The sequence below is a fragment of the Pinus tabuliformis genome, chromosome 6, assembly GCF_031772625.1.
Source record: "Pinus tabuliformis cultivar Carrire ecotype Pingquan chromosome 6, CPIR1, whole genome shotgun sequence".
NCBI classification, from domain to species: domain Eukaryota; kingdom Viridiplantae; phylum Streptophyta; class Pinopsida; order Pinales; family Pinaceae; genus Pinus; species Pinus tabuliformis.
In genome coordinates this window covers 696,926,343-696,942,028 of record NC_142292.1, presented here as the reverse complement: position 1 = coordinate 696,942,028, position 15,686 = coordinate 696,926,343, and the positions used below count along the sequence as shown (strand labels likewise).

General features: G+C 37.0%; 1 protein-coding gene and 1 pseudogene across 2 annotated transcripts in view; both read left to right on the top strand.

The window, feature by feature from the left end:
• Positions 1 to 2,602: 2,602 nt before the first annotated feature.
• On the top strand, positions 2,603 to 7,237 carry LOC149260567 (cyclin-dependent kinase G-2-like; annotated as a pseudogene). The gene is made up of 7 exons (XR_016258301.1): positions 2,603 to 5,083; positions 5,366 to 5,494; positions 5,939 to 6,074; positions 6,242 to 6,330; positions 6,561 to 6,672; positions 6,797 to 6,903; positions 7,034 to 7,237. The product of XR_016258301.1 is annotated as a cyclin-dependent kinase G-2-like (transcript).
• A 336-nt stretch (positions 7,238 to 7,573) lies between these two features.
• The window catches only part of LOC149260566 (uncharacterized), a 70,738-nt gene continuing 62,625 nt past the window's right edge, over positions 7,574 to 15,686 (top strand). The window contains exons 1-2 of the mRNA XM_089420860.1: positions 7,574 to 7,714; positions 10,755 to 10,873. Coding sequence (XP_089276986.1) covers positions 10,777 to 10,873 — 97 coding nt within the window. The 5' untranslated portion in view covers positions 7,574 to 7,714; positions 10,755 to 10,776. The remainder of the gene's footprint in view (positions 7,715 to 10,754; positions 10,874 to 15,686) is intronic.

Below are 15,686 nucleotides of genomic sequence, written 5' to 3'. Positions count from 1 at the left end.
TTTGATCATGTTCAGTAATTTATAGGTAACAAAAAGGCTGCAGAGTTTGTTCCTTTTCACGGTATACAAGCTGACTAATATGAAAGAGGCTGAGATATTTTACATGGTTACATGTAGATGTCTATAAATCAAGAAGCCTTGTTCTTTTCACTAAATACATTTTGACTCAGACTCCTAAGTACCTTTGAAGTATGAGATAACAAAGATAGATACATTCCATATTACATTAGTACATTACTAGCTTCAATGATAAACTTTTTCAAAAAAATTTTGAAAATGGAAAAGGTTGTCTTGAAATCTGCAATGAGATAATGAATGATGCTTAGAACATAAACAAATATCTGTGATGCTGAAAGCATGGAAATATTTTGTTCCGTGAAGCTGAAATAACCTCAAGAGATTATGTTAGATGAGCATTAGCTCAAGAGGTCCATCAAAATCAAAGTTGTGCCTTGAGCCTGGTTGTCAATATAATCCTCATACAAAAAGGAGCCGGGTGCCAGAGAAAGAGCAGTTTTGAAAGCCCATCGATTGTTGAATTGAATTCTCTATAGATGTGCTTGAATCCGATTTCCTGAAAATGTGATTTTGCTTGTCCTACTCTGAGCTTCCAAGCCATTAGATTTAGGACTTCTAGATGGGTGACACCTATCAGCCAATATACGATGCACTTGGAATCGCCCAAAATTAAAATGATTTTGATGCTTTTCAACTTGGCAAGAGTCACGAGTGCCCACACTGCTACAAACTCTACTTTGGTATTAGGCCCTAATCCCATACCAATTTTGAAGAAGACTGATCTATTCCCTAACCACTTGATCATACCTGCACCTCTGCAAGTATTCTCTTGAGTTGCTCTATCAAAAAAGCCAATGGGGAGGTCACAAGGGATCTCAGGAAACTGGATTCTTCTAGAGGTTTTTCCAGGGAGTAAAAGAATGTAATCCCTGAAAAGTGAGATAATTTTGGAGGATTGCTTGAGGGTGGAAATGTTGTCATTTTTGAAGATGACCCTATTCCTCAAGAGCCAGATACCCTAAGCCACAAAGATTAAGGCCTAAAACCATTTATCATTAGTTGAGAGTTTGTTTTCTTTGAATGTAAGGAATTAGGTCAATGTCCCAAGACATAAAAACACCTAGCAACAATGCCCTATATGAACCATCTACAAATTATTTTAGGTGGCATTGTTTTCCTTCAATGATAGTGATGAGTTAGTTCACACTCGCAGATAACATCTACTGATGACTGTCCTCACTATAAATTGACTTTCTTGTAGATAATATTTAATTTGAAATTGCCATTTGGCCTTGTAATAAGACCTAAAACTGCTTTTGATTGGTTGAAGTTTGCCTTCTCTTGATGCAAGGAAATAGGTTAACGACCCAAGACATAGAGGAAACAAGCAAGAGGGAGTGATGATTGTCCTCACTATTAATCGACAAGAAATACCTTTATATTAGATATGAGGAATATACATGTTTGAGGAGTTTTTCTACGAATAAATATCTATATTCCATACGAGGAATATACATGTTTGGGTCCTCGAAGGATTATGTGACTATTTTTACCCTTGGTTGACCACAATTTTTTTTGCGAAGAAATAATTTTATACTTTTTATAAAGAATACACATGTTCAAGGAGTTTTTTTCTTCTGCGAAGCAATATTTTTATATTCCATGTGAGGAATATCCATGTTTGGGTCCTCAATCACACAAGGCTTAAGGTCATTATAAAGATATAAGCTCGAGAGATTTTTAAGCAAGACTTAAAGTCATTACAAAGATATAAGCTCAACATGTCACATGTGAGAATTTAAACTTGGTAGAGAGAGTAACAACATTTTTCTCAACCACCAAAACATAATTCATTAATTAACCATTAAACTATAATGAATTTTACCACTTTTAAAAATAACATGAATATAATTTAAATCAATGTAACTAAAACTAAATGATATTAAAAAACATATACTCAACAATAATCCTAAAAAACCTAATAATATTCATAATGGTATTAAGACCTAGTAATTGTATAACATGAATATAATTTAAATCAATGTAACTAAAACTAAATGATATTAAAAAACATATACTCAACAATAATCCTAAAAAACCTAATAATATTCATAATGGTATTAAGACCTAGTAATTGTAAATTTATTATTAAAACTAAATGGTATTAAAAAACATATGCTCAACCATGGTCATAAAGGACTTATTAATGTTCATAATAGTATTAACACATAGTAATTGCCTAAAAAGGACCTAGTAATGTTCATAATGGTATTAAGACCTAGTAATTGCCCTAAAATCTTGTTTGAAGAGATAAATTAATAACTCAAACTTAAAACATTTAATAGAAACGAAACTTCACACCCTTACTAATCACAAATAACTTTAGTTATATTTAAATTAACACACTTATAATTAATAACCCATAATGAGCATATCACATTCAAATAATAATAGCTTTAAAAAAACCAGATTTATAACCAAAAAGTTATCTCAATTTTAATTTTAAACCCCTCATGAACGAATTTGATTTACACGGAGCTATCTTCGCAAAAGTTCAAAGAAAAAAATAAATTTAAAACCACATTATCTTTTAAACACAGGAACTTTCGATACCTGTGTCCTCTCCGTTTATTTTTTCGTCCATGCTCATTTCACGGGCGAACTAGTCGAGTTTCGCATCAGGGTCTCCTATTTTGGCCAAACGATCTCCATAGTTACGTTCTTGTCCATCGATCTGCAGAGAAGCAGCGACAGCTTCTGGACCACGGGGACGCCACAGCCCCTTTCCTCCGGCCTTCTGTACCTGGTAAGCAGCCCAAATTCTCAAAGTTTTCTATGTGCTCTTTCATCTAAATACTCTTTGGCTGTCGAGGGGGAGGCGGTTATGGCAGAAAACGCTATGTGATCAACGGTTGCGAGTCAGATTCTGTGAAACACTACGGTGTTTTTATTACCATCTGATTTGTAGAGGGTTACAACAAACGGAGTCGAGGGATTTCAAAAATTCTTAGGGTTTCTTCCAGGGTTTTCACAACAGCCGCGAAGTGGAAAGGAGTTGTGATTTTTTTTTCTTGGAACGAACTATTATGGCAGCCGGCAGGCATGGAGGCAACCGCGACCACGAGTACGGCAGAGACCGGGGCTCGGACCAAGAAATTCTGAGGCGGAGGGATTCTCATTCTGTGAACAAAATCGACGAACATGAACGGAGCAGGAGTCGAGAAGAGGACCGGGATAGGGACAGGGACCGGGAGGCCGACAGGAACAGGGACCGGGAGGCCGACAGGAACCGGGACCGCTCACGAGACTACAGGTCTAGGGTTAAGCTTACAGATAGTAGGGATAAGGATCAGCAGCTCGAAAGGGATCGGAACGGGACCTACTACTCTGGTTACCCTTCGTCACCCTCTCGGGGTTACGGAGATAGCCGCGGTAAAGGGAGCCATGCGGCCAGGGATGCGGATAGAGAGCCCGGTGAGGTCTCTAGCGGGAGTGCTTCTGAGGATGGTGGTGGTTGGTTTACTGACCCGGGGTTAGGGTTTCGTTCCGAACGGTATCCGGCAGGCGAAGGTGAGGTGCACAAGCCGGACCGGGACAGTAATGCCCCCGTCTCCGAAACGAGAAAAAAAAAGTATTCTCCAATAGTGTGGGATTTAGACGAAAAGCCCGGATCATCTCCGGGCTTAGCAGAACAGTCGAAGAATGCAAGTAGTTTAGGAGGTTCGAGCGTAATAGATGTGTCCGCATCGGAGTTTAGCCCTACAAAGCTCCCTCCGCCCCCTCCGTTGCCCCCGTCGCTTCGCCAGACCACCGCAGCGAGTTTGAACTCGATTGCCAGTGCTTCTGCTAGAATCTCCACTTCACCAGCTAATGGCTTGGTAGGCAAGCCTCCCCAGAGTTTTGTATCAAAGGGATCCAGTGTCTTTAACCAGATTTCTCCTAGCGACTCTGGAGGTAGGCACTCACACGGGTCTGGATCAAAAGGACCGACCCCTTCCTTCACACATCAAGGGTGTGAAGATTCTGTTTCTCCACTCTCGGCCGAACTCCCAGCTCCTCACTCTGGAGGCAATGGAAGTGATGCCAAAGAAGAGGATATTTTTCCAATGGAAGAACTCCAATCTACGTCGTCAGAGGATGAGAGGGAACCTGGACAGCTGCCTGATAGTCCGAAGCTTGAAGATGAGGAAGAGCCTTTGCAACCTCGCTACATTTCAGCTTCTCGCTGGGCAGATGAATATAACTCTCCCAGAGATGCAAGGTCTGAGAATGAGGGCACAAAGAAACGAAAGAAACGTTCAGCCAGCATGGACAGTGAGGAGGGGAGGTACTCTTCAGAGCGCAGTGGCATTAAGCATGGCAGTGGTCAGAGTATTTCTCCTGAACCGGGAGAATACGTGGGAGAGAGATCAGAGGGTGCAAGAGGAAAATCAAAAAGTTCCGAGGATGATGCAGGTTAAGGTATTGGTGGTGTCTCGGGGAAAGATGATGTAAGAAGAGATGAACAGTATGACTTGGAATTGAATCAATGAGAGCTTATGGAACTGGATGATGGCAACAATAGTGAAGATGATAGTATTGGACAACCACCTGAATCAGAGTCTCATGATGAGCCCAAGTCCTCGATTCAACCTGAGATTCCACTCGCACAACGAATGATTGATATGCTACAAGGTTGTAGAAGTGTCGATGAATTTGAGAGGCTTAACAAGATAGACGAAGGCACATATGGAGTTGTCTACAGAGCTAAGAATAAGAAAACTGGGGAGATAGTCGCTCTGAAAAAGGTAAAAATGGAAAAAGAAAGAGATGGCTTTCCGATGACTTCTCTGAGGGAGATAAATGTCTTTCTATCATTCCATCACCCATCGGTTGTTGATGTAAAGGAAGTAGTGGTAGGAAGCAACTTGGACAACATTTTTATGGTGATGGAATACATGGAGCATGATCTGAAAGGACTTATGGAAACCATGAAACAGCCTTTCAGCCAGAGCGAAGTTAAATGTTTGATGTTGCAGCTCTTTGAGGGTGTTAAATACCTTCATGATAATTGGGTGCTGCATAGGTACAAGTTCCTTATGTTTTCGCTTACATTCTCTATTGTTTTTAAATGATGCGTATTGTGCATGCCATGTGTGCACTTGATATCTTTTTGTTAGGTGTTTTCTTCGTCTATTTATCAAAGATAAAATACAAGGAGCGTATTGTGCATGCCATGTGTGCACTTGATATCTTTTGTTAGGTGTTTTCTTCGTCTATTTATCGAAGATAAAATACAAGGAGACTTATAGATTTTTTATGGAAATCGATGTTGAATGCAGCTATCTACTTTGTTTATTTTTTCTAGGGACTTGAAGACTTCAAACCTTCTTCTAAACAATTGTGGTGAATTGAAGATATGTGACTTTGGTTTGGCTCGTCAGTATGGCAGTCCTTTGAAACCTTATACACCAATGGTTGTCACCTTATGGTACAGGTATTAACTGGATCCCTGATTGCCTATATTTCCTCTAATGAGTCAAACATTACTCCTCAGTATGATGTCCCATACAATTTTACCACCATTTGGACATTTGAACAGTATTTGGTCACACCTATGACTCCTTCACAGTAAGGGCTGTCTAATTGGCCGCATTACGCTTTTTACATGTGACAAATATGCTTAAAATATTTTGGTTTCCTCTGGAGCAATATCTGTCTTTTTTCTTGTGTGTACTGCAGTGAATTAAGTAATGATTGCTTAACTTTACTGTAACTTATGATGCTTTATACATTGCATATAATATAATTTTAATTGAGTTCAGTCTGATTTCTGTAGGATGCCTGCGAGTTGTGGCTGAGAAATAGTAAATGAAAATGATTTGGAGAAGCTTAAGTGTTTCAGTTTTCCTAAATGATATTCTATTATTAATTGATTCAGAGCTCCGGAGCTTCTGTTGGGAGCAAAACAGTACTCAACAGCAATTGATATGTGGTCCTTGGGATGTATCATGGCAGAACTTTTGGCAAAGGAGCCTCTGTTTAATGGGAAGAGTGAAATAGATCAACTAGACAAGGTAAATAACTTGGTTTTGTTGTGTTTCTGCTAAGGATCAGTTCCATATTAAATATGTGACATGCTACACTTTTTATTTTTGAAGTATATGTCGTGATTGAGTTCTTTTATGGTTTTTTTGTTTTTGTTTTTAGATGAGGTTGTTTGAAATTTCATCTGATGATGCAGATATTTAGGGCTTTAGGGACCCCCAGTGAGAAAATATGGCCGGATTTTGTAAGTTTGCCAGGAGTGAAATGCAACTTTGTAAAACAACCGTGAGTACTGGAAGCTTCTATCTTATAAAGCATACTAATTTTTCCATCCTTCCAATTACAAAGATTCCCATGTATGATTGAGTTTTTTTTTTTGGTAAGCAAACAGATATTGTTATTTATATATATATTCTTATGATACTATTTATTGAGCAATATTTTATTTTATGCATGATTTTAACGGGCTCTAGTTAGTTTTCTATAAAAGTTGTTGACAACTATCTTAATTTCAGGTATAATAAACTTCGGGATAAATTTCCACCAACTTCTTTTTCAGGGAGGCCGACTCTATCAGAAAGTGGGTTTGATCTTTTGAATCGACTTCTTACATATGATCCAAACAAGGTTACATGTTTTTTTCTGTTCTATTTTGATTTACTTAACTGCATCTGGGGATCTTAGTTATAAATACTAAATAGTGCTTGGTATTATGCTGTTTTGAAGCTGATTATGGTTCAATGAAGTGCAGCGAATAACAGCAGAAGAAGCCCTCAGGCATGAATGGTTCAGGGAGGTTCCACTGCCAAAATCAAAAGAGTTTATGCCAACATATCCAGCTCGACATGATCATGATAGGTACGAGGCTTTAATTGTTAATGGCTGTGTTATTTGTTAGCATTATTATGGAAATTGCTATTGGATCAATATGCAGATCATGAACATACTGTGTAGCTACATGGCTAATCAGATATGCCTTTGGTTTTAGGCGAATGCGGAGGATTATGAGGAGTCCAGATCCTTTAGAAGAGCAGCGGAGAAAGGAGCTGCGGCAAGGTGAACTAGGTGCTGGCGGGTTATTTTGTTGATATTACCAACGTGGACATTTATGGGAGAAATTGGCATCCACTTTGGCAGGGTGCTGGTTCTGAGGCATACATGGACATCATTCTGATTAAACTCTTCAAGGCCAGATATTATCAGCACTGGGAGTTGGAAAAACTGTCTTCGAGTGTTCAATAGTTCATAATGTTGATGAGCAAGATTACGAGATCAGATTTGTAAGTGGAGGAAGTCAATCAATTTGGGCTTTTGCTACCAAGTAAAAAATGTTACGGATTTGTTTATTGATTCGTCAGGGCTAATGGTTTTAGAGTGCGTCCTGCATGCAGTTTGCATCGCAAGGTGTGGCATAAGGACTTCCATTGGGGTAACCTCAGTTTCATTTCAAGGTTGTGCATGTAACATATTTCTTTGGCATATTGTAAGAGATAATCAAATTTTCACCAAAGTTGTGGGAAATGATATGGATGGTTTTTTTGCAATATGCGCAATTGTTATTTTTTAATCTTGCCTTGTGTGTGCAAGAGAACGCCTGGTGATAAGTGGAGGACAAGTTCTTTGATCTTTATACCACAGAACGGAATGAAGGCAAAATACTGCATACAAGGTAATGATGCTTATTCAGTCTTTCTGGAACCTCCCCAATGAAGTTCCAGATGGTTTTGCTTTCCATCACTGATGGATTATTATTGGTGGCAGGCAGAAGGAATAGGGGAATAACTACTCTATTATGATTATCTTGTTTTATGTAAGAAGTAGTACTTTTACAGAGTATGTTACATGACTGAACGGTTAAACAATTTAATGATATCAAGGACGAAGTTCAAGGCATGGAAGTTTGGAGGGTTTTGTTCGAATCATTGTGTTAGTCATCTTTGGGATTATAGCTACACAAAAATGCCTTGGTTTATCATGTGGTTATCCCACAAAGTGTTTATCTATGTATTTTACTTGGATATTCAGAGTGAATCCTTGTCAATAACAAACAAGAGGTGACATGTATTTCTGGTAGAGAATCTGGGTCACCAAGATATTATTCGGACTGCCAGTCTTTTGTACACTGATATTATGAATAATATTTGGCCTTGCTCAAAGCAATGCCGTATTTCTCCCCTGAAATATGAATTTACAGAATGCTTATCTCTATTGTTCAAAAATTTTAAATTTGTTTGGAGAAAAAAAATGTATATTTTACTTGTCAAGTTCTGCAAAAAGTTGAATTTTGAAATATTTCTGGGAAGTACTTGAAGTTTTTACAACTGTTATCTGCTATTTGCTTCTCGTCATCTTGTTCTGCCTTCTCTCGCTCTCTATTTTTCTTCTCCCCCATTTCATTCTCCTCTGTTTTCTTTTTTCTTTGTGACCAATTCTCATCATCCTGACTGTTTTTTGCCCCTGTCCTCTCGTATTCCACTTGCATTAGTAATGGTGCTTGACATATACTGCAACATTATGCACCTGGCAGGCCTGAGTGCCTTTTCTTGTGTATTTAGAATACAATAAATAAATATTAGGTTAGTTTATGTTTAATATAAAGGGACCTTCGCATATCAATTAAATTGTTTCCTCAACAGAACGTTGAAATCAATTTTTGTAAGAAAAATGAATTTCTCTGATTTTCTCTGGAAAAAATTCAAATACATGTTTCTGTGAATGTTCTTACACTGAATAAGCAACACCTTTATACCTTGATCCCCCATTTTAACCTTCAACTTAACATTAGCCCTTTAAGAAAGAGAAAATTCCCAAATTTGACCAAGATGACAATTGAGCTAATGTGTGTAGTTTCTTTATTACCTAATAGTGAACTCTTGTCTTTTCTCTTTAGTACACAAGCCTGCCAAATACTGTCTAAACGAGAATTATTAGCAGGGATTATCTTGCTTTTGCACTTTTACACGATACCCTGTATTACTGTTGCCTTTTAGTCCCATTGACCTATTTTTGTTGTCATTGGGCACTAGTAAATTTTTTTCCATGGAAAACCTCGTGGGGGAACCCCCAGACACTTCCAAGTGTAAATCTGTTAGTGCTGATTACAGTGACTTGACCCTGTAGGGACATAGCAAGGCACACAACTGAGGCAGCCAACTAGCCCAAGAGATAGTTGAAATCGTTCAACGACTTGAGCTAGACCACTGGGCTATCTGATTTTATCTTATAATTCCTTTTCATGAAAGAACCATGGTATTATTTTATTTGGCTACATTCCTTTCTTGTTCAAGTGAGGAATAAAAGAATGCTGTACTCGTCTGTTAAAAAGGAATCATGCCCTTCAAATGGCGTTGATCTCTTCTTTGGTATTATAGCAAGGTAGTATTCTAGTTGTTTCTTTAATGAATTGGTGTATGATTTCGGATGTTTGTTTCGATTTGGTTGTCCAAATATGTTTGTATACTTGCATTTCTTTTATTTAATGGACCAGGGAAGTGATACATTAGCGCATGAAACATTGAGAAGCCTTTTGTAAACGAATTACTTCACATATGGTAAGCTCAGGCATTTCTGGAATCTGTTAATATAAGAGAACTTTTATAAATGACAAAGATTGCAATATTTGTCAAGTTTTACCGGTCTATTACATTAATTAAAAAAATTAGTCTGTAAATAACCAACCGACAGGAGTTAAGCTTTAACACTTCCTGATGTTAATTAGTTGTCAAATTCTCGAGTTACACTTCGACTAAAAATAGTCCTAATCTAATAAATCAATAGAGTTAATAACTATATTTTCCTGGACTGTCAGTACTAATCCCAAGCTAATTAATTGTTATACAAAGTAAATTTAGTACATGTGTAATGCAGTTCGTTTTCTAAATTTGTTATTATGGGTTATGGTGAGGTAGTTTCATAGATGATTTGTTTCTTGTCAATGCTTGTTTCATGGTTTATGGAATATGCTTGCAATTGCCTTATCACTCGTTTAGCCAAGCAGATGGAATCTGGTTTTGAAATGAGTGCAGGTGGTTTTCCAAGTTTTTTTTTGGTTTTATCGGTTTAAAGATTTAAGATTTAAGATTACTATTTTTAATTTGTTTTTTAGTGGAATAGTGTATATAATAGTACGTTTGACTGTTCCAGTTGACAGTATATAGTAATTTGTGTGCTGTCATCTGTTGTTGCTAGTATAGTATTTCTCTTTTTGTATCTTAGTGCAGTTATCAAAATAATGCACTTATCTAAAATTTTGTATCATAATATATCTTTGGAGTTACAAATCTGTTACATTTGGGCTCAGAACGATTTTTCCATGGGCATCTTTTAGTTTACTCTATTTAATCTCACTGGGAATCTTGATAAGACCATTGTTATATGATATATTTTCTGGGGCAAGTTGACAGTGGTGCAGTGTGTTGTGATGTCTTTTGTTGTTGCTCGAACATTTTACCATATATCACTTTTCGCATGAGTGTCTTATCGAAATGATGAACTTATTTGAAATTCAACATTATAATATATTCTTAATATTTATAAATATTCACATTTTGGCACAGGACATTTTTTGCCATGTGCAGCTGTTTGTCCATTCTAATTGTTCTCACTGGGAATCTTGATAAGATCATTGTGTTATGTGGGATCAGAATATTGGACAGTTACATATAATCTCGCAATGTTGATGACATTTTCTTGCAAATGTTGATCTGCAGTACCAGAGCCAGCAGGTTCAAGATGGAAATGAACATGAGAAAAACTGACCATTTGGGAATCTTTCATAGATTGGTTGTCCCATTGCATGTTCCAGGGATGGAATGCCAGTGTAGTAGAGGTACATTGTTATCCTTACCTCTCTTTTTGAGCATAGTCTACTGTCACTTGATGTAATGCCTGTTGTATGCTTGGTGGAAGTCTGTGATTAGTAGAATTTGGAGTGGATTGGGCTACTCTCTGCAGCGAAGGGATTTCCTTTGAGACAAACTAGGATTTTTAGCACAACTATGAAGTGTGTTTTCCCGGTGTCTAAATTTTGATCATTGTGCTGCTTCTCCATAGTTTTTCATAACAGTTCCAATTGTGCCACTTATCTTTTTCAGGCTCTTTGTTTTGTCTTTGAAGATTCTAGATTTGTTGTTTTGTCCAACAAAGCATCTATTTTAGTTGCCAAATGTTATTTATAATGTTGTGGTATGGGTCTAGAATGCTGGTCTGCCACTTTTCACTTCCATGCTCTTTGTTATGTCTTTGGGGACTCCAGATTTACTGTTTAACCCCACCAAGCATCTATTCAAGTTGCCAATTGTTCTTATAGTGCAGTTTCACTCCAGCTTTCAATGATACTTGAGTAAGGCTGATAGCGTTGATAGGTATGGATCTCGAATGCAGGTCTGTTTGGGAAATGGAGTTCATTAGTACATGTTACAACTTTTATTTTCTGTCTAAGTTTCCAGGGTATCGAGCTACACCAAGGGTATACTTGAATTTTATACATATATGAAAAAATGAAAATAAAATTAAAATACAGCACTGAAATTAATGTAAATCAGGGATGATTTAAATTCCTCTTTTAGATTAAAATTGTTCTACCATTCATCAATTGACATTTGACTTTGAACAATGCATCCAAAGAAAGCAGACTTCATGATCAATTATTGTTATAATGCATTGATAGAAAAACAGAAGATTGGAAGTATTTAGTCTCAATTTCTAATCCAAGTACTTCAAAAATTCTTGCAATCACATTTCCACAAAATCAAAAGACAACACAGCTGAGTACCTGTTGTCAAGGCTACATGTTCTCTATTACTGCATCATCTTCGTCGATTGGATTTATGTCCTTGGTGCATAGGGTTCCCAGAGGATCAGTGTTTCTCAAGCATAAGGTGCTTTGGGTTACCCTTTTTTAGCATAAAATGGCTCCAAAGTACCCAAAATTGAGGCACATCTCCAAATCAGGGCAGGGTACTTTTGGGCACATACCAATGTCTGTCCTGTGTACTTGTGTACCTGTACCCATACTGCGCACCCAAATCCTACCACCAGATAATCGTATGCAGCCTTCTACATTATTATAGAAAATTATAACCTGATGGCATTGTTCTTCTGACCAGGTGTGAGAACCTGTTTTGGAGATGTTCAATTCTTTAGTATAACTTTATTTTCTCTAAAATTATTTTCTATGGGATTGTAGCAAAGTTTTGTTTGGTGTGCAACTCTATTAGTATGCAGTCATGTACATTGTTCTCCTGCTTAGAGGAGCCAAGGAGTTGTTATTTTGAGATATTCAGCAAGGCATCGCTAATGCACCTGTGCCTGTAAGACAATACATTTCAATGTACATTTTGCTGTAGGCATCCACTTATGGGAATAAAGCTTGATTTTTGTTTAGACAGTGATATTATAGCGTTTGATCCTAAGTTTCACTGAAATGGATATGAGAATGGATACAGATATAGGGTTTGAAACAGATACGGCGAAGTTTCAAAAAGTTTGGCAGTGATACGACAAGGAAACGACATATAAACAAAGTAAAAGTTTCTTATTACCATTCATCTTTTAGAATATAGATTCTCTTGAAATTTGGGTAGCTTGGGGACAAATTTCCCTAAGGGAAAACCCTAAGCCCCAATAGAATCCCATCTGCACCAACTGAAACCCCAAAGAAGTCAATTGGGAATAAAAGAAATGTGATTTTATTATTATTTAAATGTGACAAAATATCATTATAAGGAAATTTGAATTTCCCTCCAAGACTTTGATCAAGTTGGCCATCAAGATTTGTCAAGATGGTTTGTGACCACATGTTCCTGAAATCAATTATGTATAGTGGCAATAATCCGCTACGATGACATACAACACATTCTATTCACATAACCTATCGAAGGTTCGCTTGCCATAAACTGAGGGTTAACATTTGCTTATGGCCCGAATGGTTATCTTTAGAGGTTAGCATATGTTGTTTGTTGTTCGTGGCTTGCACAAGATCTTTGTGGCTAGCATTCCTTCTTTATGACTTGCAAAAGTTCTCTGAGGCTCGCATTGTCCTCCTTGTGGCTTGCATTGTTGCAACATCTCCATTGGCTTTCTGGTGGCGCGATGACTCGCATAACTTATGTGGCACACATATTACAATGGTTTTGAGATCTTTGATTCATCAATTCTTTTGTGACTCGCATCCTTGGCACGACATGACTGGGCATTAACATTGTTGGTGACGTCGCATTGGTTACATTGCATAACTGTAGTGCATTAAATCGTTCTACAGTGAATATGATAATGCATCTTCCCTTGATAGGGTTCTATGTATTATATGGATCATTTTCTTGCTATCACTACTTATGTAGTCTCATTGCATTTGCAACTACAGTGATACACAACGCCTCAATAGCTCGCATATAACTCTTGTGTCTCGCTTAAGATCGTATTTATACACATGTGGCTCATATAGAGATGTGGTTTTACTGGCTCAATGATGTACTATTTCTCACACTATGATGTGGCTTGCTATTACAATGGTCTTTTAGTTCCCATTATAGTGGCTCCTCTGCATCTCTATTTGATGTAAGGCAATGATCTACATTAGAGGGACTTAGATTCATGATTGCGGTCTTGAAGACATAGCAATAAGCGATCTTTGATATGACATTGTGCTTGAAATGATGACAATAATCTTGCTTTAATGATAGTAGTGAAGTAAGTTTGTATAGTATTAGATGGCACAAATAATAGCGGTCTCATATCATACAAATAAAAGTGATCTTATACGATACATATGACAAAGATCTTCATGCATATGATACAATAACCTAGCTCTGTGTTAATTCCTGTTGCAATACACGTAACAATGACCCTAGTGATCCTACTCCTATAATGCATGATACAATGATCTGTTCTTGTGAGATATAATGGTAGTGCTCTTACTCTTGTAACACATGACAATGTTCTTCTATGGTACATATCACAGTGATCATGCATATTATTCATATGACAGTAACCTTGCTCTTTTATGATGGCAGTAACATTGGACAATGCCCTTACTCCATGATAGATGATGGCGATGATCAGTGCTGATGTTACTTATATGCCACTCTAGACAGTGATGTGATAATAGTAATGTTCCACGTGATGTGCTCCCCAGGGTGGGGGACGTGCTTCCTCGCTACCCCACGTTCTCGGGACGGGGAAACTCCTGGGGAAACGTTTCCCCATGTCCCCTTTTTGGTGGAAACTCGGGGAAACTCTGGGGGGACTTTTTCCTGGTGACGAAAAGTGCCACCCGCGTCCTACCAATTTTTTTTGCTAATAACAATTGAAAACATAAAAAAAATTGCAAATTTTAATATAATTTAAAAAAATGAAAATAAAAACTAAAGGATAAATTAAAACTTTAAAACATAATCATTCACATTTCTCATTCATTTCTCATTAACCCTACAATTTTACCTTGCCGCTCGACATTTTCCTTCTATTGTCACTCAACATTTTACCCTGCCGCCCGAGATTTTCCTACTGCCACTACTCGACATTTTCCATCTGCAATTTGTTGTGATTCAGATTTACCATTAGTCGGGGGTTTGAGACATTTGGAGTTGTTGGATTGGAGTTGCAATTTTCATTTTGTGACTTGGAGCCACCGGATTGGAGTTGTGATTTATTATTTAGTACTTTTTGAGAAATTTACTAGTATTTCACTTCTTTCTATGTTTACTTTTAGTTTAGTATTCTATGGCTATTTTAGACTTCAACATAATGTCATTATCATATGATGAATTTTCTTTCGATGTGCATTGTGTAATTTTAATTGTCAAATGATTAATTTAATTTAGATGTAGCTTGGATAGTATTAATGCCCATTGCCAAATGATGAATTTAGATGGAACATTGCATAATGTCAAATGATGGATGCAATTAAGTAATTTACTTGTAGATTTACAATTTCACATTGATGATTGCAGAAATGTCAAATAATAATTATGATTCATAATAGTCTAATACGAAATGATGATCATATTTAGATGTACATTTCATAATTATTAGGAATGATTATTTAATAACTTAGTTATTGACATATTGTTGAGATTTTATTTTCTATTTTTATATATTAAATTTTTTATAGTTTTATAATTTTTATGACTTTGATGTTGCCCCATTTCCTTGAAATTTCCCTAAACTTTGGGGTTGCTTATATACGCCCCCCTTGTGCGTATCCTCGCTCTCGCGTTTCCCTATCTCAGAGACTCAGTGGAACATTGGATAATAGCTCTCTCCCGGACTTATTTTGTTTGGTTAACAAAGAAAGTTGTGAACTCACTTGGGTTGGCCCTGGGAGGCTTGATGTAGTTGATGAATCTTGTTATGGATGTACTTTGTATCAATGTTTTAAAACTCCAACTCTGACTCAGTCGAGGGTCGACTTTGACTCCGATTCTGTATCGACTTGGTTGGCTCGATTTCAATGACTCGGTTGTTGTAAAAAATACATTAAATATTTATTTTTTAATAAAAAAACATAATTTTAAAGATTTTCATTCATGTTTTCAAACCCCTCATTAGAATATAGATAGAAGACAACATATGATCAAAGTAGGCTCATGAATATATCCATTATATTAATGGCACCTAGTGCACTGTCCAATACATACATG